Source organism: Daldinia childiae, assembly GCF_008694065.1.
Source record: "Daldinia childiae strain JS-1345 chromosome Unknown Scaffold11, whole genome shotgun sequence".
Taxonomy (NCBI): domain Eukaryota; kingdom Fungi; phylum Ascomycota; class Sordariomycetes; order Xylariales; family Hypoxylaceae; genus Daldinia; species Daldinia childiae.
Window position 1 is genome coordinate 322,065 of NW_022984652.1, and position 23,362 is coordinate 345,426.

The following is a 23,362-nucleotide window of genomic DNA, read 5'->3' on the forward strand; positions in this document are numbered from 1 at the left end:
TTCTCCCTCTTCGAACGGGATGTCGGCGCCAGCCCTATATGATTCCTCGAAAGACCCCTCAGAGTCGGTTTGATGTACCTCGCATGGGGGAGCGGGGATACAATGTTCATGGATCTCCTTTGAATTGGAGATGATGCAATCAGGTCCGTGATCCGTGAATATACAGTGTTTTATGTGGCTTGATCCGAGCAAGCACTCGTCATCTATACGATGTCGGTGGATTGGCCGTGGGTTGAAACACGTAGGGAGAAGATCAGCGTATTTGCAATCGCAATCGTATGGGCGCTGTTAGATATGTCAATATTCTCGCACATGTTACTTGCGTCGTGGGATGACAACCAATGGCAGGGGGGACCTACAGTTTTCGCGTCTACTATTGAAACGTATCTAGGTGTGGAATAAAGAGAATCATCGTCATCTGAGCTATCCGATAGACCTTGAGAGCTGCAGTCGGAATTAGAGGATCGAGGAACCTCAAGATCCTCTTCTATGATTTCTCCTAGCGTAAGTCGACCATAGTCATGTCTATAGGGAGAAGCAAATACGCGGTAAGCGTCTAGAAGGGGTTCCGAAGGCCTAGAGTTTGTTCGGATAGCTGTATGTTGAATATCAAATATATTTCTTTTTTGGTCGTCACCAATCTTCTTGTAGCTATCGAGCTTACCCGGGTCGACAAGAACTAATCTAGCCTCTCTGGGTTTCCCTAATTGCTGGATGATAGCTAGAACCTGTGTCGTTCTGAAGGTTTTCCGTGGGGCTCCGATGGCTGTATATAAGCTGCCATCAGGAGCCTCCAAATGGGGAATCCAGCAAACCTCCGTTATGGAAACGCTGGAGGCTTCAAACGTTGTTAAGTTAACAACATGGACCTCGTTCTTCCCGCATTCGTGACCGTGTACAGTTACCCAAACGGGGAAGTGACCGGTCCTCTGCTGGTCCGTGGAGATGAATACCCCATGTGCCTCGGCCTGATACTCGTCTTCCAAGGTATCGTCATTCAGTTCAGAGATGTTATTTAGGATCCGAGGTTCATTTAAATTGACGCCCTCTAGAGCTCGAACGATTAGTGCTGGTGCGTAAGTATCGAGATTGAGAATAGGAGACTGGACGACGATATTATGATGGGCCCAATGATAGTTCCGGACACGTATGTTATAAATAGCCATGATAAATATAGTTCCTTATTGTGATAATTTTATGTAAATGAGTGGACTTCTCGGTCTTTATACCTAGGGCATATCTGAAATGTGGCCGGTACCATTATTCGAGCATATTCAGTATATATGCATCCTTGGTATAAGTGTGGCTACCACGCCCTAGAACGAGACATGGGGTTAAGGGTAAGACATATAATAAGCAACTACTTAGATCGGGTATCGTTAGGACGCATGATGAACACCTGTACAGCCTTGACAGGTAGACGGACTTGTGTTACGCCGTCTAAACCGATATTTTCCAACCGTTCCGCAGAACAGGTAGCCATGGAGGAAATAGTCATTGAAAGCCAGGTAGGAAATACTTCATAGACAGTATCTCCATAACGAAAATTGTCTAAAACGACCAGGCATATTCCTAGTCAAAGGTTGTCTAGGATGTTGTCTAGACATGAGAAGATACAATTAGAAGTCAAATATTAGGTAGAAAACAGATTGATCGGCTGATGTTTTTCATCGATATACACTGCGTAATACTAAGACTGTGAGCGCCACCCATAGCTGAATAACTACCCGACTCCAGGCACAGTGCGTTTCGCTGGGCGCAATTGTTGGTACCGAAGATAGGCTAACGTGTGTGGCTTGCTTGGAGTAGGATCCCGCTTCAGTACGTGAATATTTGATGCATATCACTAATCAGCAAGTTGCCAATGACATACTATCGAGACTCGACGTGCGGGAGGAGCGGAGATATATAAGATTAGTTCTCGGTGCTGAGCCCAAGTATGGGTTGAGTACCAAGACCTTTCCTCCACCGGCTTTCATTACTTAGCACGGTTAGTCGCCCTTCTCTAGCGGTTTTTTGGTATCTTCTTTTGATTCTTTCCTCCCCAGGACCTTCGCTACCCACTCTTCGATTTCTCGTTCAGCCTCTTCGTCAGTTCGGCCGCCAGAGGGTCCAACATGTCCCCTTGCCATGCTCCTTAAATCATCGACGCTCGAGATGTCAAAAGCCCACGATAGGCCACCTGTCATCATAATACCGAATCCTATGACATTGAGTGTGGCGAGATTTAGAGCCTCGAGAGCTATTAACGAGCCATCGGAATCTATCTTGTTAACTTGTTGATAACTCTGGTGATAAAATTTGGGGATCGTCGCTAATTGTTTTCTGACTACCGCTCGTCTTGTTATTATAGTCGAGAGCGTAAGAAAGCTCGCGCCGGCGAAATATAGGCCTAGTTGCTTGAGCGAGCGTTGCGATAGTATCGGCGGCCGAGGCCGGGGATATGGTATCGTATTCTGGGGGGGCTGGAGAGACTGTGAAGACTGAATAGATTCGGCAGGTTGTTGAGGTTGTGTAGTAGAAACCAGCGAAGGATCGCTATCTTTCGCCATTGTCATAGTAGTTCCGAATGACCACATTGGGGGGTTTTGCGGTCTATATCGAAGTTATGTATGCGGTAGAAAAGAATGAGAAACTGATCTAAACGCAAGAGAAAGATAAGTATCAAAATATCAAGACATCAAGACATCAACTTTTCTATATTAAAGAGTGACAGTCCTACGTTTCACAAGGGTACTGATGAGCCTTGTAAAACGGGCTCGGAAGAAGATGGAGGGATTTGATGTCGTGTGTGCAGGTAAAATGTGTAGGTGAAGAACCCAGAATTCGCAAAGAGAATTCCCCAACTCGAATCTGGGGTAAGTGGGGATTACATGCGATAGTAGCATAAGTCTTGTTAATTGGGTAACCTAGAGAATGACGCTATTTACAAACTCGGATAGATATACTTTTTACCTAAGTTACCGAAACATATGTAAAACTCCAGTCTCCAATTCAACTACGGATTCATAGAAGGTTAACTTAACCCTTATAGTTGCATACTAGTTTAAATTTATTAATAGCAACATTCTAAAATCTGAAATCTAACATCTAACATCTATTTGGATTTCTTTTCTTTCTACAATGCGTATTAGTACATGTACTAATCCCCATCTATTATCTTGCAGAGAACTAACCATATTTAGAAGTATTGGATTCTTGGATGTCTTACTAAAGCCGAGCCGCATAATTGTAATGCCATGCAAGCTAGGGTTAGCCTGCTAATATGACAGGTCAATTCCTGGACGACGTGTCGATGGTGATTCCTTCGGGGCTCTTGGTGAATCGAGAATGAACTGAACCATCCATTCTTTACTCGTCAGGCTCTCATAGCATTCACGCCACATATCTGAATACTCCGGAAGTACTAGCCCCAAGAGTCGCACCAGGAAGACGAGACAAGGCCGAATGCTCTCTAGCTTGAAGTGGAGCCAAAGCTCAGTTGGCGATAATTGACTCTTAGTATTCTCTATCGGGAACACTTCAGACCAATGAATTGGATCCTTGTTGTCGTATTCTATTAAATCCGCCATCCGATTTAGCGCTATATCTAAGTGAGCTAAGGGGTTTCGAAGCATCGAAACTGTCCCAAGCGGTGCTCCCACGTCTTCAACGGCGGCGTGGGCAGCGACAACCCTATTTACGAATCGCCGGTATAACTTCTTTCGCCCGTCTTTCAACCTGGATTGCTCGACTTCGGTGAGTAACTCTTCGTAAAACTGAGCGACTCGGTTAGAAGGTTCCACTCCGGCAAGAGGAAACTGAACAGATTCTTCCCGGACGTAGAATCTTGCTATATAGTGTGGAGGCTGTTCACCGTTCAAGCATTTTCGAGCAGTAGTGATCCAGTCATAGTATACTGCGAATCTACTCATCGTTTAGCTCGGACGATAACGGTATAACTTCAAGAATAATCCATATAAGATAGCCTCTTGAAGAACATGTTATGTCGCAGCAGGGGAAGTTATGATGCTCTTATGTACAAGGAAAGTGATAGAACCCGTGCTATAGGTAAGCTACCTTGTGTGTTTGTATGGGAGCACCACCGGTTATTCGACAAACCGAAGAATCGTCAGCGAACGAATGGATACGCCATTATAGTCTTGCGTTCAGCTCGTGGAGAGAAAGGAAAAAGCAAGACAGTCAACATAAAAATCAGGTGAGAATAACGTTGTGGCGTATTGATTAGCTCTCGACGCTGGGATCATCATCGTTTATGATTCTCGTGTAAGCAAGCCTCGGACTGGTATTATCATCACTAGTATCTGCAGCTCGACAGATCTGTACTTCTTTTACTACGCTTCCGGAGAAAGGTGTCCGGGAATAGGGCGGTGAGAGAATATCATATACTAATTATTGAACGATACCCTTCTTGATAGGCTGTTGCTTTTATGGCTGGGTGAAGCAAACTAGTTTAGGTACATCTAAATGAGTGTTATTGAAGGAAAGAATAGAAGAAACTAAACGCTGTGATATTGGAAGTATCCATCTAAGTGCTTATGGCAGTTCGGCTACCCGCATAGGGCCGAAAACACGTGAGCTCCTATATTGCACACGAGGTTATAAATTCAGCTAGTTACAAAGATGTAAAAGGTTCATCGAGTACATCTCTAAAGTGGATCCACTTAGGTTACAAGGTATATGTATAGTGTAACGTGCTGATTGGCTTAGATGAGATCGATCTACATAAAACACGGGAGGTTCCGACCCGTTGGATTTGGCCTCCACTTATACAATATTTTGATTTACATACTTTCACTTCCACTTTCACTAGTTACATACATTTATCTTATAATACTAACATTTAGAAAGCCCCATTACCGACCAATCTCCGGACATTATAAGGCTAAAATACTAGGTAACTACCTAGTATCATGGGGAAGGATAAATCAGCCAAGAAGAACCAATCTTCAATTCCTCCCACGACAGTTGCGGCCCGATCACCGGGTTGGCCACCGTTTAAGCCGCCTCTACCTGTTGTGCAACTTTACCCGGAAGCCCCTGTTGAGGGATTGGAGGACAAGATAATACTACTGCGAAACTTCTGGCCAAAGAGCCTTTGTCGAGACTATGTCAATTTTCTCAGGACGCTGCCCTTGACGACTACCCCTGGCCGCCCAAAACGTGGCGAGGCACTAAGGGTGAACGATAGGTTCCAGGTTGATGACAACCGCTTCGCAGAGAAACTATGGCTTGAAACAGGATTGAAGGATATCTTGCTAGATGAGTCTTATAAACATCTATGGTTAGTAAGGGTTTCATCTCACTTACAACAATGACACTTCAATAGCTCAAAGTGCCTTGCTCAACTCCCAACTAACGAATACTACTAATGAATACTCATAGGGACGGTGATGTGGTAGGGTTGAATCCCAACATTCGAGTATATCGATACTCTAAAGGGCAATATTTTGATTGTCACTGTACGTACATTTTACATTTTCTGTCTCAGATTTTTCTATACAGCCACGTTCGTCAAGTGACTGCAGACTTATGCAAAGAAAGGTTATTTAGTCCAAGAAGCGGTGTCCATTCTGCAGCAAACTCCCTGCATTCCTCCCCCAAATAGCAAGGATTATATCCGATACTCGACATCTTATTTGCCCCTTCTCGCCACCTTGATGCATCTTCTAGCGCCAGCATGAGTTGACGGTAGTACCAAGATCACAGCCAAAAGAAGTCTCTTGCATTATCTTCAAGATGGTCTAAATCTTGTAATTGGAGCGAATTTTTGCTTCTCGCGGACCAAACTAGAACTGTTTTCTCCTTTCACGTAGGAATTATGTTTACTAATCTGTATTTACAGACGATGACTCAAATTTAGTGACTCTACAGCGCCCTGACGAGTCATCTAGCACCATCAACACCAAAACAACTTGGACGCTATTGCTATATCTGACTTCGGCGGCTGAAGGCTGTACTGGTGGAGAAACTGTTTTCTATCCTCGAGATCGCAAATCGCCCAAAGAAGAAATTGCTATTGCCCCTGAAACGGGGTTGCTTCTACTTCACAAGCATGGTGATGACTGTCTACTGGTATGCTAAATGGTATCTTTCTGGTTCTGAAAAGGCTGACCCCTTTTAAAGCACGAAGGTCGAGAAGTAACAGCAGGAGAAAAGTGGATAATTCGCACTGATCTTTGCGTAAAGAAGTGATTCGTGGGGACTTGCGCACTTGGAGGTCTGTCTCACTCATGGCGTTGACAAGTCCTAAATTAGGTAAGAAAATATCTCTGAATGTACACAAGCATTACCACCTAACAGTATCGCCTCTAAGTAGACTAATTCGGATATAAGCCAAGCGAGAAATTAGCTGGTGATTTGAAGCTGTCCCAAGAGAGCTAAAAATAACGAACTTCATCCTAAAGCCAGATCCGAACATTCCTAAGCAGATACAATCCAGTTTAGCGAGTACGCATCTCTACCGTCTAATACTGTCCAGGCCTCAGCGAAAGTCTATAGTTGTCAATTGAAGACTAGGGCAGCCCCTATAGCTATGATATTGTACTAGGTACTACATAGGGAACATCTCTACCATATTGTATCACAACATAATAAAGCCACCTATATACGCCACTTAACCAGCCGTGTCTAAGGTATATAGCAAGGCTCGTCCAATAAACCGGATAGCCACAGCTCAATGTACCATCGTCACTTACCATTCCACGTTAGAACACTTCCACTCTAGTATCGGAGTTTACATGTTTCAGCGATGGCTTCGGAAAAGGGGGGGTGGTTCCCGATACCTACGCGACGACCGACCGGCCCTTATTATATCCTACTTCGGAACGCCATAATCGTTCACCGTACAATGTTGTACAGTACCGGCTATCCGTATTACAACGGCTTGCAGAAATATGAAACAAGATCCCACCAAATCCCAGGTGACGCGGACCTTTATACGTTGCTTCAGGCTCGAATTTCATTACCCGAAACACTCTCGCGCTTACGTACTAGTCAAGCCTTCAAGCAAACACCTAGTCCCTCTCGACCTATTCCTTCTGGGTTTTTCACTAGAAAATAACTACAGAAACATGTTTTTGACCCCAGTTTACCATGTAGGCGGATTTGATGAGGTATATCAAAAGTCAATTAATATGCTCAACCTACCGTATCTCAGCTGTTGCTGTGCTGGCTTCATTCGTGACCAACTACACACACCACTAACCATACATCGCATCTGCCAGTTAAATATTATATTTCAAAATGCTCCGCTTTCTCTCCTGAATTCAAAGGACATTTTACATGGAGGGGCATATCTAACAAGTCAACCCTCCTTAGAATTGATTTTGGACTCATCTTCTCAGCATTCAGACGCCTACCTTCGAGACACGTTCACAGACAACCCTTTAGAATCCCCCCTCTCCCTCTCCACCCTTCTACAGAGAAAGCAAAATTAAATATCGAACTGAGAGAACTTTAGCCCCTTTCTAAGAAGCCTAAATATTGTATCCCCCATTAAGTTCAGGTATCAATATCCATATATCCTACAAAACCAACAATCCCCTCAGCCCAACGTTAGGTAGCCTAGCCCACCACAGATAACTTCCACCTCTTCACACCACACACAATCCACAACCCCGTTCCCTAACCAAGCCGTCGACGCCAATAAACAAGAATTATGTAATTACCTACCTAACATAACCATCAACCCACACAAAGTACCTACCTACCTACCTACCTACCCACCTTCCCTATACTCTCTCCAACAAAGTCCTACAGTCCAAAACACCCCATCACCAAACCCTGCCCCAGCATTTATCTTCTTCAATAGCCTAGACATCACACTCTTACCCCTCTGACCTAGGTAGATACCGAAGTAGGTATGAATACCTACATATAAGCCCCCTTAAACACTACGAAGCACAAAGTACATGCATAATAGCACTGTAGTCTACAGAAGGGAAATTTTTTATAGAATAAAATAAGCGGTGAATTAGAATAAATATGGTGGCTTTGGGAAAGGTGGAATAGATAGGGCTGATAGGTGCAAGATCCTGTTTACATTGCCATGCGTTAAGCACGATCATGCAGAGGATTGCACTATCTGCAAGTTAATGCTAAACTGACCTGTTCTACTATCACTGGCTGGCGTAGTAAGAGAGAAGAATCTTCGAATGCGGCAAATTACGCAACCCTACTAGTCCTTACTCGTTGGAGTTGGTGCGATAGGGACGATACTAGGGGTTATGGAGGAGAGACTACGATTAGAGTCAAGGCATATAGCAAAACATACCAACAAGAGACACAAAAATACTAGCATGCACAATCCAAAAGATCAGATACATAACTGCCCAACGTAGAGGCGGGATCAGGGGTCAATTAATTCTCATTATCATTGACCTAGGTAAATCACGAATCTTACTCGTTTGGTAAGATCGAATCGGATATGCCACAGACTCCAGTTCCCATGCGTTGTGAAAAAAAGTCAACCCTCTGCCAGATCCCGTTTTGTTGTTTTACCGAAAGAAGACCGTTTAGTGGCCGGCCAGAGTGTGGGCTCGGCGGCGGTCACGCTCCTCTGCAATAGTGAGCTTGACACCCTTACCCTTGGGTAGAGAGATCCAGGGCTTCTCAGAGCCGATAACGAAGACGTTGTTCTCACGGGTGGCGAAGGTGTTGTCAATGGCGTCCTTGATGTGGACGATGTTGAAACCTCCATCGTGGCGCTCACGGTGGGTGATGACACCGACACGACCCATGTTGCGACCACCAGTGGCCATGGCAATGGCGCCGGTGTCGAACTTGATGAAGTCCTCAATCTTGCCAGTGGCGAGGTTGATCTTGACTGTGTCGTTGACCTTGATGGAAGGGTCAGGGTAGCGGATGCTGTAGAAAAGACATGTTAGCATGCGCGGAGGAAAGGGGGACATACCAGCCATTAGTTCGAAGCTCGATCTTATCACAAGATGGGAAAAGGTGGTTCAACCAAAGCTTGATCCAACGGCTGAATGATGTCTGACAGAACTCACGTTCTCGCATCGTGCGTGACCAAGAATGGGATTCCGCCCTTGCCAAGTTGCACTCGCTTGACCTTGCCGAGCTTATACTCGGCCTCCTCGGTCTGGATTCGGTGGATGGTGTATCGGCCCTTAGTGTCGTAGATGAGTCGGAAGTTCTCGCCAGTCTTCTCGAGGGTGATGACGTCCATGAAGCCGGCAGGGTAGGTGGTATCGGTGCGGACCTTGCCGTCAACCTTGACCAAACGCTGCATGAGGATGGCCTTGGTCTCGCGGTAGTTCAAGGCATACTTCAAACGGTTACGGATGAAGATGATGAGGGGCATGCAGTCGCGCTGCTTGTGAGGACCGGCCGACGGCTTAGGGGCGTAGACACCCGAAAGCTTGTCGAGAAGCCAGTGGGAGGGGGCGCTCAGGCGCTTCTGGTGCTTCTTACTGTAGGTTGAAGTATAATTAGTATATGTCGTGTAAAATTTCAGCGATGGGAAATTCGACGTGGAGATATGCGCGTTTCGAGAGTTGCGAGAACTTCTTGAGCAGACACATCGTTCCTCCCAAATAGAATTGAAGCAAGTACAGGATCTAGAGATAATATACTTACGGTCCACGGGCCATTTTGACTGTTCAACGATGGGTATTGGAGTTATCGTGAAGTGGCAGATTCGTGTGGAGGATTGACAATTGCGACTTGAGAAAAGTTGAATTGGATGTGCCTAATTCCAAATTTTTGCAGGAAGCGAGAAAAGGCAGGTTTGTGCCCTAGTGTGATGTGGGGCCAATTCCAAAGGTGTCATGTGGTCCGTGCATGGAAAATGCAGAAATCTCTTGGCACTAGTTCCACAAGATCTAGTCGGAGGTACGTACCTCCATAGCCGATTCTAGACCATTTCGCCATTTGAGCGCATTTTCAACATACCTACTGCTAACACTCTGATATAACATCTCAAGGGGATTGGCCAAGCACACATGAACGAGAATTAGGAACGAGATAACACCTATCCACCAAGTTACTCGGTATTGGAGGGCTCTCACAGAATGCATATTGATCACCATAAATTAATCCTTACATATCAGAACGTACATACATCTGAGCCCAGGTAAACGACTCGAAAGCCCTTAAAACTCTCCCTTCGTCTTATTGCGAATATAGGATCTGTCAATACAAATTCGTTAATAAATTTAGAGTTATTTTGCTGTGACTATAAAGTCATCAGTCATCGTCATAAACCCACTTCCTTACATCCTTCATCCTACAACATGTATTGTATTCGTCCCATTCGCACCTTAGCCAGTAATACACCCGTATTGTATGTTCTGTAACGACAGGACCTTTATGCTCAATGAAGCATAAAATCAGGTACATCTCCCTGCGTAATTTCGACACCGTTCCGGGCCGAGTTTTGGCGACATCGACTTAAAACCTATCCTTCATACCTCGGGCTACCTTGTAGTTTATCCCCCTGTCTCTAGGTATAGTGCTAGTATTAGCCATATGTGCCAATCGTCACAATTTTTTAGTTCCTTGTCAAAAGGAATTCACTATTTTGTGTTCTGATATCTCCTTCGAAATAACTGGGTGACTTCATCCTGGACCACGTCTCTCCGAAGGCGGCTCACTTGCAACCTGCGTGTCATCTAGGAGGAGGCGTGATATGTCCATTTCTCCCATACTACTGGACCCAAATCCGGGTCCTGAGCCTTCATTCCAGTAAAGGTTGGAGTGAGGTTGTTGAGATGAATCTCCTGTTTCAATGAGACTAGAAGGCAACGGCCACTTTGGCATATCTTCCTTCGAATTGGTTCGATTAAGTTGGGGTTCGAGCAAAGCCGACTTAGAGACATGTAGTGAATTATCGATTGCCATATTGACAGAAGGCTCCAATAGGTTATTGCCTCGTCCTGGCTGCCCAAGCTCTCTAACTTGCATGGCCGTCTTTTCTGTACCTGCGAACTTCTCGGGGTACTTATTTCGTAACCGATCTCGCAGATCGGTCGGCTGCCTACTCGACAGGTTAAATCTTGGATCCCTCTGGATCTTGGTCCACTGCGGCCCGTATAGCTCGAACCCTTCTAATATCTCTCTATCATCCTGCTCAGAAAATGGACGCCGCTCTCTCCGATGTGACTTTTTGAATGGCCCTTTGATGCCTAACTCCACCAAATCTTCCATTTTCTTACGATGGGCCCTACTCTTCCGTTGTCGCTGGGGCGTAGGATCAGAATCATTCTGGACCGATTGCGTCTGCTCGACTTCAATCTCTTCTTCTGTCTCGTTCAGAATATTTTCGGACATGAGACCCTTCGTCGGTTTCCCCTTGGCCTTTACACTAGGCTGCTTCTCTCGGGATATATCGCCTCTAGCTGACGGGCTTGCTCGGAGCTCTTCGGGGCAACAAGTCCGAAATCTGTCTTTTAGATCACCCGCAGTCCGGTCGTTGAATCTGTAATCAGGATCTTCCAAGATATCTGTCCATCTTCCAACACCGTGCTTGCTCACACCAAGCAATAAATGATTGGTCTCTTCTTCCGACCATTTTCGTCGCGGCTTAGCAGCCCGTCGCTTAACTTTTCCCGTTGGCGTTCGTTCGGGTTCGGGTGGAGGGCTAGGATTCGTTTTCTCTTCAACCGGTTCTGACGTTTCGGGCGGCTTTGTAATACTAAGAGCTTGCGGAGGCTCGGAATGCGGACGATTATCGAACGATCCGGAAGAAATTGGCGGGAAAAGAGAAGCATCGGATGGTGGCTCGAGCAATCCCACTATGATTGGTGGAAACATATGTTGTTGAGTAGCCGCCTTCTGTTTCTTGAGCGGTTGCGGTAACTGCACGAAGTCTTCCTTTACTGGCCGTCTCTTCTTCCCAAGGTCTTCGGTATTATCTGGCGTGTCATCTAGTATCATGCGCAAATCCTGGGACGATATATGACTTAGTAATGCTCGATCCGATGGTTGACTAATGTCGGTCCTTAAGGAGACATTCGCAATGGAAGCCTCGTCTACGACAGAATGCAGCGAGGGCATAGACTGCGAAGCTAATTGACCTAAATTTGTGTCCGGCACCTCGGATCTCTGACCAACATCGGGCCCGATAGGATGGATACGGCCGGACGCCTTGGGTAGAGGAAGGACTTTGATGGGCGGGAGCTCAGCATGGTGAGGCCGTGGTGTAGCAGTTGATTCGTTCAGCAGATGAATGAGTCGCGGCTCGATAGTAGCCATCGTGGGTCGATGGGAGTTGGCAAGAGAAGGGCATTGGGAGAGAGAAAAAAAGGGTCTCGGACGGACTCTTTGTTTGCACTGAGGGGGGGAGGAGGCGGAAGGCGAGCGAAGGCGAGAAGTGAAAGTGGAAGTAGAAGTAGAAGTAGAAGTGGGATAGGCGATAAGGGGAATGAAGAACAGTCGAGACTCGTAAGAGACCAGGGAAAATAGTGAGGACACTACTGTTTTATCTGTCTGAGTGAGAAATGCCACGAGAATTCAACACAGTATTTATGATACTGTCTGTCTGTCTCTGTCTATCTTTGGTAAAAAGATGCGAAAAGGGTAAGAAGGCTTTAGGTTATGGTACGAGAAAAAGAAATAGAGAGAAGGGGGAAAATATTGAAAAAAGGTTGTAGGTAAGACTATCAATCACCGATAAAGCATCAAAATAGATCCTAGGATCTTCATATCCTCGTTGGCCCCTTTTTCTCTTTAACTTTGAGGGGAGGGAATAATAATAATAATAATAATAGTAATAATAAAATAAGTAAGAGAGAGAAAAAGGAAAACTTCTTCCTATCATTGATAGGACCAAAAGTATGGCTGCATGTACTAGGAAAATGGAAGAGAAAAAAAAAGGTATTAGTGCGGATTGGCCGCGTTTGCGTTTTCTTTTCAGTCTTCTTCTCACTGCTGCTGCTTCACGTGAAGAAACACCATTGGAACCATTGATCCCTCCTTAATGTAGAGTGACCAGTGACCAGTGACCTACCTACCTTTATGTACTAAAACCAATGCAGCAATTTATTGAACCGATTAGGTTATGGATGATGATAACTGCCTTCGGGGTGCCGGAACCTTTTGGGGGGTCAATGGCCTGCAAAAGAAAAAAAAAAAAAACTCTCTCAAAAAAGTTATTTATGAAAAGAGTGGAAGGGAAAAAAAAGAGAGAAATGAGGAGGGATGTTTTAGTTACACTAGAGATAACCAAAGCAGTGAATTTCAAATTAATCATCCTCCTTTCTCGGCTGGGTAAAATGCCAAGCATTTCTTAAATCTGCAATTGCCAACTACGAATGGAATTATCTGATGCACTGATGCACTGATGTACTGATGCATTTCTCTTTCCTTTGCGGTCCGCGGATGGACCTTGCCTCTTGTTACCGTCCATTTGATCCTTTAAAGTTTCCGTACCTGTATCATGACCCAATCGGGACAATCCCGCCTCTATCCTGCCGTTATATCCTAGCAGCTCCTTCCCCTATTCTGACACCGCGCTCCACGCCGGTTCGGTTCGGTACTTTTACGTACCCGTGGACCTTAACACCATAATCGTTCGACTTACTCATCATACCTGACCCGCATCCTTATTGTTTCAACTTCATCTTATTTTTTTTTTCCTTCTAGAAGGAAGCGTTCCTACTAGATCAATATTTGTTTACTAAATCTTACGTGGGTCTAATATCACAAGTCTAATATATATCCATCAAGTCTAATAGCTGAACGCTTATCACATGGTTTACGGCTCGATCCGCTACCTCTATTCCGTACATACACGTGGACTCTCTTATACACAAGCAGACATATCACTTACACCTAATACTCTATCCGTTACCCGCCACAATATATCTAGTTGGAGGTTAGGTAGATATCAATATCAACTATTTACTGCAAGTTTATAATATAAAGGGTACCTGGAATTATGGCCTCGCAACTACCGGCGTTCCCCCGCACTGTCTTCACTATCGTAGAGCCTATCTCTCTGTAAGCCATAATATCTTGGTTAAAACGTATATCTTTACTGGTAACTAACGTCACCCGTTAGTATTGGTGGCTTTCTCGGGCCCTTCTTAGACCCCGAATGGTTTATAGCCTCACAAATTGACGCTCCGGATGGCAGTAATCTCGCTCCGCGAGATGATAATGCGCGTCTAATCGCCCTCCAGTTAGGAAACACATATGGGCTCCTATTCCTTCTTGGAGTAGCTGTGCTATATACTACTACCGAACTCAAGGTTGTCCGTAACTATCTAATCGCTCTATGGTTTGTTTCCCCGGTTCTTTTCATGTTTCATATTGTGGGAGATAGTAAATATAGTTTTATGTTAAGTACCTAATGAGTGGTATCCTTGTCCCTGGTAGCCTTATGCCCACCATGCGGCAGGGTAGCAAGCACTCAATAGCCTTCATATATACTCTGGTACTAACGTTTCTCACGTCATAGGATCGCGGATATAAGTCACGTCGGCGTTACGTGCTGGCTACTTGGGTACGATAGGACGTTGGACGTGGGTTCGTGGAACGCTGTGACCTGGGGTAATGTTGGGTTTACTGTAAGTTATACTCCCATCCCTCTACCTCCCAAAACAATCCCAATAAATCTACGGAGAAATATTCGAGCTACCACTGACACCGATTTAATAAGACTTTCCTATGTTTAACTCGTACAGCTTACCTTCTTGGGCTCTTCGGCCCAAACCGCAAAGCCGTCGCGACATCAAAAAAGGTTACTTGAGTTAGTTCCTTAGGTACCTAGGTAGCTACCATTCTCAAAAATAAGCAATACTATAAGGCTACCTTTGCTCGATTCATACCTATGAAAGACGAAGAGCCCCTAGTAACTAGAAATTTTCAATTGACCGGAGAATTTGACCGTAATCCCCTGAAAACCGAGACGGCCCTTCTGCCTACCAGCCTGCCTGCAACTTAGTTGCTGATCTGTCCATATTTCCTCCCTGTCTACAATACCTGAAAACTGGTTCCGTAACTGCAAAAGCCATAATACTATCCCGCGCCGAAATGTTCGACTTAAATAGGTAGTAGTCACCTTAACTCTTGTGTGAAGAGTTATTTAGTGTTAGACAGTTATACTGTCTTTAGTTTTCGCGCGGCCGCTTCGCTCCGTGGGGGTTCTGCCAGTCGGATTGTTGCTGATTGCCGCTGAAGAAGGCCGGGTTAAAGTGTGCCGGCTGTTGGAAGCCCATCAAAGGCATACCCATTCCACCCATTCCGCCCATCATACCGTTGTTCATGCCGGCGTTCATACCAGGGTTCATTCCACCTCCTCCTCGTCCACCGCGCATACCAGCCCCACGCATTCCTCCGCCCATACCTCCTCCGGGCATCATTCCACCACGGAAGCCAAAGTTTCCACCTCCGCCGCCGCCACCGCCACCCATGTTGTTAAAACCGAAGTTTCCTCCTCCCATGTTGTTATTGAATCCGCTAGGGACATTGTTATGGAAACCGCCTCCCATATTGCTTGAGAAATTGCGGTTGAATCCTCCACGGGGGCCAGCAAAGTTACCGCGTCCTCTAAAATTGCCACGGTCGTTGTATCCTCCCGCATTAGAACCTCCTCGGGTTTGCCCATCCTTATTGGCTCGGGCAGGCGCATCCTTTGGTAAAGTCTTGAATGGGTTGTTTGTATGCGACGTGTATATGACTGTAACTTTCTTACCACCTGGCTGAGTGGACGTGGCCGCAGCGTGCTCTACTTGGTGCTTAGCGGCGGTTGCGGCTTCTTTCGAGCCGAACTCGATATAGGCTTGACTATAACGAGGATATTAGTAAAGGAACGCTAGCTCTACCGAATAAATAAACATTACATACCCTTTACTTTTGCCATTAACTTTGTGTTCGCTAAACGTAATATCCTTCAGTTCATCCTCGCAGGAGGCTTGTCGAATCCAACCGCGGATTTCGTCATCTGTAGTCCACCATTGCAGTTCCGAGAGCAATAAGGCGCTGGTAGCACCCGGGTCGATGGGTCTGCTGCCGGGTACCTCCTTACGCTTGACGCCTTGTGGATATGACGTGGTGGGCGTTGCGCTACTACTTTGTGCATCCATGTTTTGTTGATCGTTGTCGTAATCGTCGTTGTGTGCGTGTGTGGTAGATTCGGAATTAGAGCCGTTGGCAATAGTTATAGAAGAGTTGTTTTCATAAGCATGATTATTCGAATCATCGAGTCTAGAGTCATCGACATCCACATTGGTGTTGGTGTCATTCGCGTCGTTCGCGTCACCATAGACGTCAATCTCGAAGTCCTCGTCCGCCATATCGGAAAAGGGTTGTTGAAAAGGACGTTGCAATATCAATGAGACTAAGAAGAAAGGTAGTTCTGAAGCTCTGATGTCTGTCAAGTGAGGATGTATTCAGAGTAGATACAAGTGCCTGTCGTCTTCCACTCCATATCATCAGTCAACAAGAAATACATGTTTGAATCCTCGACCGGATAAGAGAAGAAATAGTTAAGAGGAAAAGAGATTTCTCACGGTATTAAATACGTACACTTATCAGCCTTTGTGATAGATATTTCCTATGAGCTGAGCTCCTTAAAGCAGGTTATCCTCCTTGCAAGACGATAAGGCCCTGGATAAATGGAAATATCAAAGACGAAGCTCTGTGCTTGCAGTCTTTAAGGCAGCCTTCCTCGAAATAAGCGCGTGCGCAAGGTCCCTTATTCCCAAATGTCTGAAACTGTTGTGTGACTGCAGAAATGATGGTTGTGTAGGGTAGAATAGAGTACAAGCAGCGCGATATCTGAAGTCTGAAGTAGAAAAAAGATGTAGAACGGTTCCCCAAGTTTTCCTAAGAATTGCTCGATATTATGGAAGTATTAGTAGAAAACGTATCCCCCAGTAAAGTGTCCTGTGACCTGATAATTGAACGGTCCGGGAATAATTAATGCCTTTTTCGATCTTATGGAATAGTCAAATGCGGGTTAAAAAAAAGAAAATAAATAAATAAATAAAATGACCTAAAGAGTTAAGAGTCAAAAGTTAAGAGGGAGGAGGAAATGAGTTGCAACGCGTCGTAAGCGGCTTGGGTAAGGTGTTACTTAGAGATACACATAGTCGGGTAATAGAGGAATGAGTCAGTCGGTACACTACACCTGGCAATGTTGACAGTTACGTGGTTGATGGGATGAAGCAGGATTGATTTGTGCTTGCCGTTGTTGAACTTTGGAAGTTTCGCTGTTTCTGACAGGAAACGGTTTTAGATGGACTCGACAACTAAAAACCGCCGACTGGAAGCGACAAGGGGAGTTCAAGCCCGAAGGTCTAGCGCTAAATCGCTAAATCGGTAGAACGGGCTGAGCTTTTGGGGGGTAGGTGACCCACTATTTTAGATGTTTAAATGAGGCTGCGGGTAGGTTGTGAACAAGCAACCGGTATTGGCCCGCTTAGCGTTCAACGTCCTTTGATTGTGCTTACCTAAACTTGAGGTAGCATTGCCTAAAAAGGTTATCCGTTAGGTACATGTACAGGAGGGATACCCTTAACTCACGTGCACATGCAGCTGTAGCTTTTTAATGTTTTGCTGGCCAGGCCAGATTGCAAACTACCTAAGGTACATTCGGCAAGGTTCCACGCTAGCGCATTTGGAGATAATGTACCTGAACATTTACTAGGAAATCTGGCCGAATCCATCACCACTTTATTACTTTACTTGCACCTTCAATTCTTTCTCGCTCCTTTCCTTAGCAAGCCAACAATTCGATTTCCTCCTTCCGACAAAACACTTCTTCTTTATCATTCCACGAAGTTGTCCAACTCAATCACAACTTTACGATCATCTCCACCACTTATCCACAATGTCGGACGTTCAAGATCTCCTCGAAATCCCCAGGGACTTCGTCAAGGACGGCACGCAATTCATGACGCGATGCACTAAGCGTACGTATATCCCTCGCTCCATACCCCCATATACCCCGTGTTATGTCTGTGGAGCTTGATTACCGCGAGTCGAGTAGACGGATACAAGGAACAAGCAAAGCAAAGTAAAGCAAGACAGAGGCCGAACAGCGAAGACATAAAATAAGAACGAATATGCTAACAATTTTATCTCACAGCCGACAAGCGCGAGTTCATCCAGATCAGCAAGGCCGTTGGTGTTGGTTTCCTAGTCATGGGCGCAATTGGCTACTTGATAAAACTAAGTATGGCTTCACTCCCATCTACGAAGGAGAGGAGTCCCTTACTAATATTCTACTCATAGTTCACATCCCCGTCAACAACATCCTAGTCGGAGCTGCATAAAAGATTCAAGAAATAGATTTCGAGGCGCGGAGTTGGGTTGGCTGGGATGTACGACACAGGGAGCGGTGTATAGTGAAGGCTAGGATGAAGAAAGACATTCATAATACCACACATGCTACAAAATGTCGGTACTAGTGCCGCATTATACGATATATGATTGATCATCACGGTTGGGGTCGAGAAAAAGCTATAGGTTTTACTCGATTATTTAATCACAAAGGGGAACGCAAGCTCGAGGTCATAAAAAAACGCTCCTGTATTTGCTGTACCTGCGTTGGCATCTCTCTAGCCATTGTATAAAATTGATTTTCAGTGCTTCATCAAAATGAGCGAACTTGAAGATAATTAGCCAGTGCGCCTTGATATTTATCATGCCCCCTAAATCCCCATATGTCCTTTAAAAACACAAACGCCTCGTCTAAGGTGTCCATAAGTTAGTGTCGGATAAAATATAAAAAGGAGACAGCCAAATTAGAGGCATAACGGCCGTAAAAGTAGAGAGGATATGTCGCTCCGAAAAAAACCCGTTCCCAGTCCATACTATTCGTCTCAAATTCGTTAACTAGGTGAAAATATCATCTTCTTCATTATCGTCCTCTTCCTCAGAATATCCTCCGGGGCGACGACCCGAGCCTACTGGTCTCAGTTTCTCGTCATAACGTACGCCCATACGTGGTTCAGCCTCATCAGTCGAGGACTCGTTAAATGAGTGCAACGTGACCGTACCCAGGGCGTTATCCCAGCCGTTCAATGACGATGCTGTTTCTCAAAATTAGCCTCCCACTTTACTACCAACCTAGTAGTCCCTCGAATAGGGGACGGAAATATATATAAACTTGAACTTACCAGCAATAAAAGGGGCGGTGGGATGCCAGCTTGCATCCCTAACCACTGTCGACCAACCTTGAGATCTATACCCGCCGTAGGACCTGCGTTCGGCGCCGGTCTGAGGTAATGCCTGTGTAGACTTCTGAACGTCGATGATACCGGCAATGGTAGCATCCATATTGTATATGTAGACCTTACCGTCATGGCTACCTGTGTACACATAGCGAGAATCGGTGCTACCGGGTGGCGAGAAGTGGCAGCGGATTAGGGTACGCAGTACCTCATGGCCGCGGAAGGTTACCAACGAGTTGTCATTTGGATGTGGGAACCAGTCGGCATCGTCAAACCGGCCCCAGCGGTAGTCGAATTCGGTGTATCGTGTGTGTTGCCGCGGGTTGAGCTCCTGGAATCGCGCTGTCGTGTACATCATCTTCAGATCCCAAAGCTTCATGCTCTGGTCCTTGCCGTTACTTAGTAGGTATCGGCCATCGTTTTTACTATCCAGATATGTTAGACCCTGAATATGGCCCACAAATGCTCCAGCCTCTCGTCCGTCTCCCATACTCCGTCGGTCCCAGACTTTAATCGTCGCATCGTCACTACCTGAGTATAAGATGTGAGGTGATGACTTATCCGCAAAACACACCGCGTTAACATCATCATCGTGGCCCTCTATCGTATGCAACACCTGACGCGATTCGATATCGTATACGACGATAGAACTTGCGTTCGTTCCAGCTACTAGCTCCCGTCCGTCGCCTGAGAATCGGATCGAAAAGATACCAAATCCGCCACGCCAACCCACCCTCCCATTTTCTGATAAATTTAACATGTATGGATCACCCGTGTCGTTCGGATCGGTCGGTGCTAAGCATACATTGCTCTGGATAGATGTGTACGCTAGCCACTTGTTGTCTGGACTTAGAGATGCATCTGTCAAGGTCCAAGAACCGAACGTAAATGGGACTGTCTTATAATGCCGCCAGCTATACGGGTTAGAAGTGTCATACATGCGAACCTTCATATCTTTAACGCAAGCGAAGTAGAAGTTGCCATCATCTGAGAATTGACCCGAGTAGACATTATCGTCGTAATTAATAATCATTTCGGCATCCGAGCTAGGAATCATAGACTGCGCCATCATACTTTGGTTGATCTGGCGAGATCTCCTACTCCCAATTCCTAGCTCACGATCTAGTATCCGGCGAGCTATTTGCTTCTTGGAGCTAATAGAAGATGGAGTCTCATTCGCGCCGAACGTACCGGAGTTCATGAGACTTCTCCCCTCGTCGCTTGGGACTTTAGGAAATCTATCCGGGTCTAGTTCGCGCCTCCGTCTCCGGAACCCGAAGCCAATCTCTTCATCGTCGTCATCTTCGCCCTCGCCAAATACCAAGTGACCGAGGTTTGATCTTCGGAGGAAATCTAGGACTTGTCGTTGCGATAGTAAGCCAGTACGACGGCCTATTTATTTATCAGCTGTCAGTTCACAATGGATCGATTTCTAATAGCTTGGGACGCACTACTTATTAAGTTGATTAGACGCTGTTGTACAGCAACCCTTTCAGCATCGGATAATTGAGAACCTTCTCCATTACCGCCTTCTTCATCGTCGCCTTCTACCACGAACTGGATACTCCCCTCTTCGGCATCTGGATATGTATTTGTTAGCTAGCTGTAGAATTTTTAACACGTTCGGGAGTCTCGCATACCATGAAACTCATCTTCATCCTCAAATAAGTCGTGTTCCATATCATCTTCATCTACATCCTCCTCCTCTTCGTCTTCTTCATATTCGGGATCACGTTCGTCGTCATCATTTTCGGCGTCGACGAAATACTCTGGGAAGTGCGCCTCCAGATCTTCCGATGTTGATGACCTTGAGCTACTCATCGTGTCTAAACTAGAAGTGTTATAGATACGTCGGGTAGATTGTGTTAGTGTAATTGTCCTTCCGATATCTCTCCGGTATCCCTCCGATTGCTTGGCTGTTGGTGGGATGCTGAATGGAGGGATTTGAAAGAAGGAAGCTCTAAACCAGCAGAAAACTACCTGATGTACCTAAATTAAGAAATTGATAGGTTGGTATTGCTAGAATAAGGTCTAAAGGTAAGGTCCCTGAAACTTATATGACGACACCGAAGTTCCGTAAGCTACACTTATGGCGGGGTGTTCCTTATTATTGACTTATTAGTGCATGGTAACACCCGAGATGTCATCGGCTTTTACCCCGGACTTAAGAAGAATTGTAGCCGGCTACATCTCCGGCACACCATATTATTTTCTACATGACAAACTCGGAATATTATGATTGATGTAACGAATTCGATGAGATAATACACATATTAAATAAGGCGGATAGAAGTAATAATAATAAATATATATCTTGCCCGAAATACTGACTTAAATATATGCTTAAGAACATTTGAGAGAATTATACTTAAAAGAGCTGGATGATGAAAAGAACCTAATAAACCAGTTATAGAAGATAGAAATAGAAAAATAACATAGTCATCGGTAACAATTTAAAATGCATGTCATTCGTTATATATCGTTGATTTTATACTGTGGCTATATCATGTTACCTCTTATTTATTAATCTATTGGTTTCGCAAATTTCTGTATAAGTACCGGAGTTGGGGAGCACAAAATTCTTCCATCTTTTTCTGCTGTCAGTTACGCCTGCACCATCGCCAACTCAATGTTTGCTAAAGCTATTATGACAAATATGCGTTCAATATATAGTCATGGCAGGCAGGGCCGGTTATAGTCTCCTTCATAATCACGTTCTTGTTATCTACCTTCTTTACGAAATCATCTGTTTAAATTCTTTTTCGTAACCTACCCAGATACCTATATAACCATGGAAGCACACGAAGAGCTCCTCGCTTGGGCTATAGAGAAAGGCGTTAAGATTAACGCTATCGAGCCTAAACGTATCCCTGGTAGGGGTATTGGTATAGTTGCAACTCGGGCGATTAAGGTCTATTCCACTGTGCTGAGAGTTGTTCTTAAGGCTGTAAACTAACATAGCCCATAGCCCGAAGAGATCATCCTTGATATTCCTACATCTTGCATTCGTAGCATAGACACGGTTCACAAGCCCATCATTCGCCATCTCCCGAAGGCCATTTCTATCCATGGCCTTCTAGCTGCCGATCTAGCTCTGGATGCATCTTCCAAGTACGCGATCTGGAACGCAGTATGTCCAACTCCCGAAGACTTCGCTGGTATGCCACTGGTATGGCCACAGGGACTACGTGCTCTATTGCCCCCATCGGCACGAGACCTGCTGTTGAAGCAAGAAGCTAAACTCAAGCTTGACTGGGCAGCCGTTTCGGCAGCATTCCCCGAGCAGCTAGACGAAGCGCGGTACAGGTATGCGTGGATGCTGGTTAACACACGAACCTTTTACTACGTCAATAACAAGTTGAAAAAGAGATCCAAAGATGATCACATGTGCCTGCAGCCCGTTGCAGACCTATTCAACCACACCGATATCGGGGGTTGCAACGTAGCGTTTGATGACGAGGGGTTCTCTATCAAGGCCACATGCGCATATGCACAGGGAGATGAGGTTAAGATTTGTTATGGTAGACATAGTGGGGATTTCCTACTTGTCGAATACGGATTCGCCATGGACGAGAATCGATGGGACGAGATTTTACTTGACGAAGTGCTGCTCTCGAGATTGAGCGAACGACAGAAGGAGAGGTTGGAGGAAGTCGGATTTCTAGGAAAGTACATCTTAGACCGGGAGATGGTATGCCATAGGACACAGGTTGCGGCAAGATTGCTATGCTGTGGAGTTAGGGAGTGGAAGAGGTTCGTGGATGGGATCGACGATGGGGAGCGCAGTCAGCATAACGTAGATCGTTTAGTCTTGGAGCTGCTGAAAGAACAGAGGAATATTGCCGAAAAGAGGATATCCGAGGCGCAGTCACTAGATGTTGGTGAGCCGCAGCAAAAGGAGACCCTAATTAAGAGGTGGAAACAGATTCAAGACCTGGTCGACATGAATATTGTACGTCTTATGGTATGTCTTGAAGAATAGAAGTTTACTTAGATAGGCAAATCCGCAAATACTCGGCGTGGTCAAGTTTAGACATTAGCATTTATATTTAAACGAATAAAACATTGATGGGCGTTCATGATCGTATATACAGGTAGAAATACATTGCAAACCGCAAATGACTTGCGCCCGATTTTCGTCCAAACGCCTTGTTATAATGCCTTTTGACCCCCAGCTTTTCCTTTTCAAGATCCTGCCCCAGTATCTTATAATACAACTG

General features: G+C 45.3%; 9 protein-coding genes across 9 annotated transcripts; 4 read left to right on the top strand and 5 right to left on the bottom strand.

The window, feature by feature from the left end:
• Positions 1-1,991: 1,991 nt before the first annotated feature.
• Positions 1,992-2,579, bottom strand: GL218_08093 (uncharacterized protein; the record flags this gene model as incomplete). The annotated part of the gene is made up of 1 exon (XM_033584882.1): positions 1,992-2,579. The coding sequence occupies one exon, from the start codon at positions 2,577-2,579 to the stop codon at positions 1,992-1,994; it is 588 nt and encodes a 195-aa protein (XP_033440975.1).
• Positions 2,580-4,913: 2,334 nt separating this feature from the next.
• On the top strand, positions 4,914-6,195 carry GL218_08094 (uncharacterized protein; the record flags this gene model as incomplete). Its single annotated transcript, XM_033584883.1, has 4 exons — positions 4,914-5,284; positions 5,386-5,462; positions 5,846-6,075; positions 6,127-6,195. The coding sequence occupies 4 exons, from the start codon at positions 4,914-4,916 to the stop codon at positions 6,193-6,195; spliced, it is 747 nt and encodes a 248-aa protein (XP_033440981.1).
• A 2,321-nt stretch (positions 6,196-8,516) lies between these two features.
• Positions 8,517-9,614, bottom strand: GL218_08095 (40S ribosomal protein S4-B; the record flags this gene model as incomplete). Its single annotated transcript, XM_033584884.1, has 3 exons — positions 8,517-8,868; positions 9,012-9,434; positions 9,601-9,614. 3 exons carry the CDS (start codon positions 9,612-9,614, stop codon positions 8,517-8,519), a joined length of 789 nt encoding a protein of 262 aa, XP_033440980.1.
• A 967-nt stretch (positions 9,615-10,581) lies between these two features.
• Positions 10,582-12,216, bottom strand: GL218_08096 (uncharacterized protein; the record flags this gene model as incomplete). Its single annotated transcript, XM_033584885.1, has 1 exon — positions 10,582-12,216. One exon carries the CDS (start codon positions 12,214-12,216, stop codon positions 10,582-10,584), a length of 1,635 nt encoding a protein of 544 aa, XP_033441080.1.
• Positions 12,217-13,900: 1,684 nt separating this feature from the next.
• Positions 13,901-14,713, top strand: GL218_08097 (uncharacterized protein; the record flags this gene model as incomplete). The annotated part of the gene is made up of 4 exons (XM_033584886.1): positions 13,901-13,962; positions 14,024-14,242; positions 14,423-14,531; positions 14,624-14,713. The coding sequence occupies 4 exons, from the start codon at positions 13,901-13,903 to the stop codon at positions 14,711-14,713; spliced, it is 480 nt and encodes a 159-aa protein (XP_033440979.1).
• A 361-nt stretch (positions 14,714-15,074) lies between these two features.
• GL218_08098 (putative rrm domain-containing protein) lies at positions 15,075-16,259 on the bottom strand (the record flags this gene model as incomplete). Its single annotated transcript, XM_033584887.1, has 2 exons — positions 15,075-15,750; positions 15,811-16,259. 2 exons carry the CDS (start codon positions 16,257-16,259, stop codon positions 15,075-15,077), a joined length of 1,125 nt encoding a protein of 374 aa, XP_033441081.1.
• Positions 16,260-17,797: 1,538 nt separating this feature from the next.
• On the top strand, positions 17,798-18,242 carry GL218_08099 (putative protein transport protein Sec61 subunit gamma; the record flags this gene model as incomplete). Its single annotated transcript, XM_033584888.1, has 3 exons — positions 17,798-17,879; positions 18,056-18,142; positions 18,202-18,242. 3 exons carry the CDS (start codon positions 17,798-17,800, stop codon positions 18,240-18,242), a joined length of 210 nt encoding a protein of 69 aa, XP_033440982.1.
• A 562-nt stretch (positions 18,243-18,804) lies between these two features.
• Positions 18,805-20,963, bottom strand: GL218_08100 (LEC14B protein; the record flags this gene model as incomplete). Its single annotated transcript, XM_033584889.1, has 4 exons — positions 18,805-19,001; positions 19,089-20,534; positions 20,594-20,722; positions 20,783-20,963. 4 exons carry the CDS (start codon positions 20,961-20,963, stop codon positions 18,805-18,807), a joined length of 1,953 nt encoding a protein of 650 aa, XP_033441010.1.
• A 970-nt stretch (positions 20,964-21,933) lies between these two features.
• GL218_08101 (Ribosomal lysine N-methyltransferase set11) lies at positions 21,934-23,124 on the top strand (the record flags this gene model as incomplete). The annotated part of the gene is made up of 2 exons (XM_033584890.1): positions 21,934-22,053; positions 22,111-23,124. The coding sequence occupies 2 exons, from the start codon at positions 21,934-21,936 to the stop codon at positions 23,122-23,124; spliced, it is 1,134 nt and encodes a 377-aa protein (XP_033441009.1).
• Between the last annotated feature and the right edge of the window lie 238 nt (positions 23,125-23,362).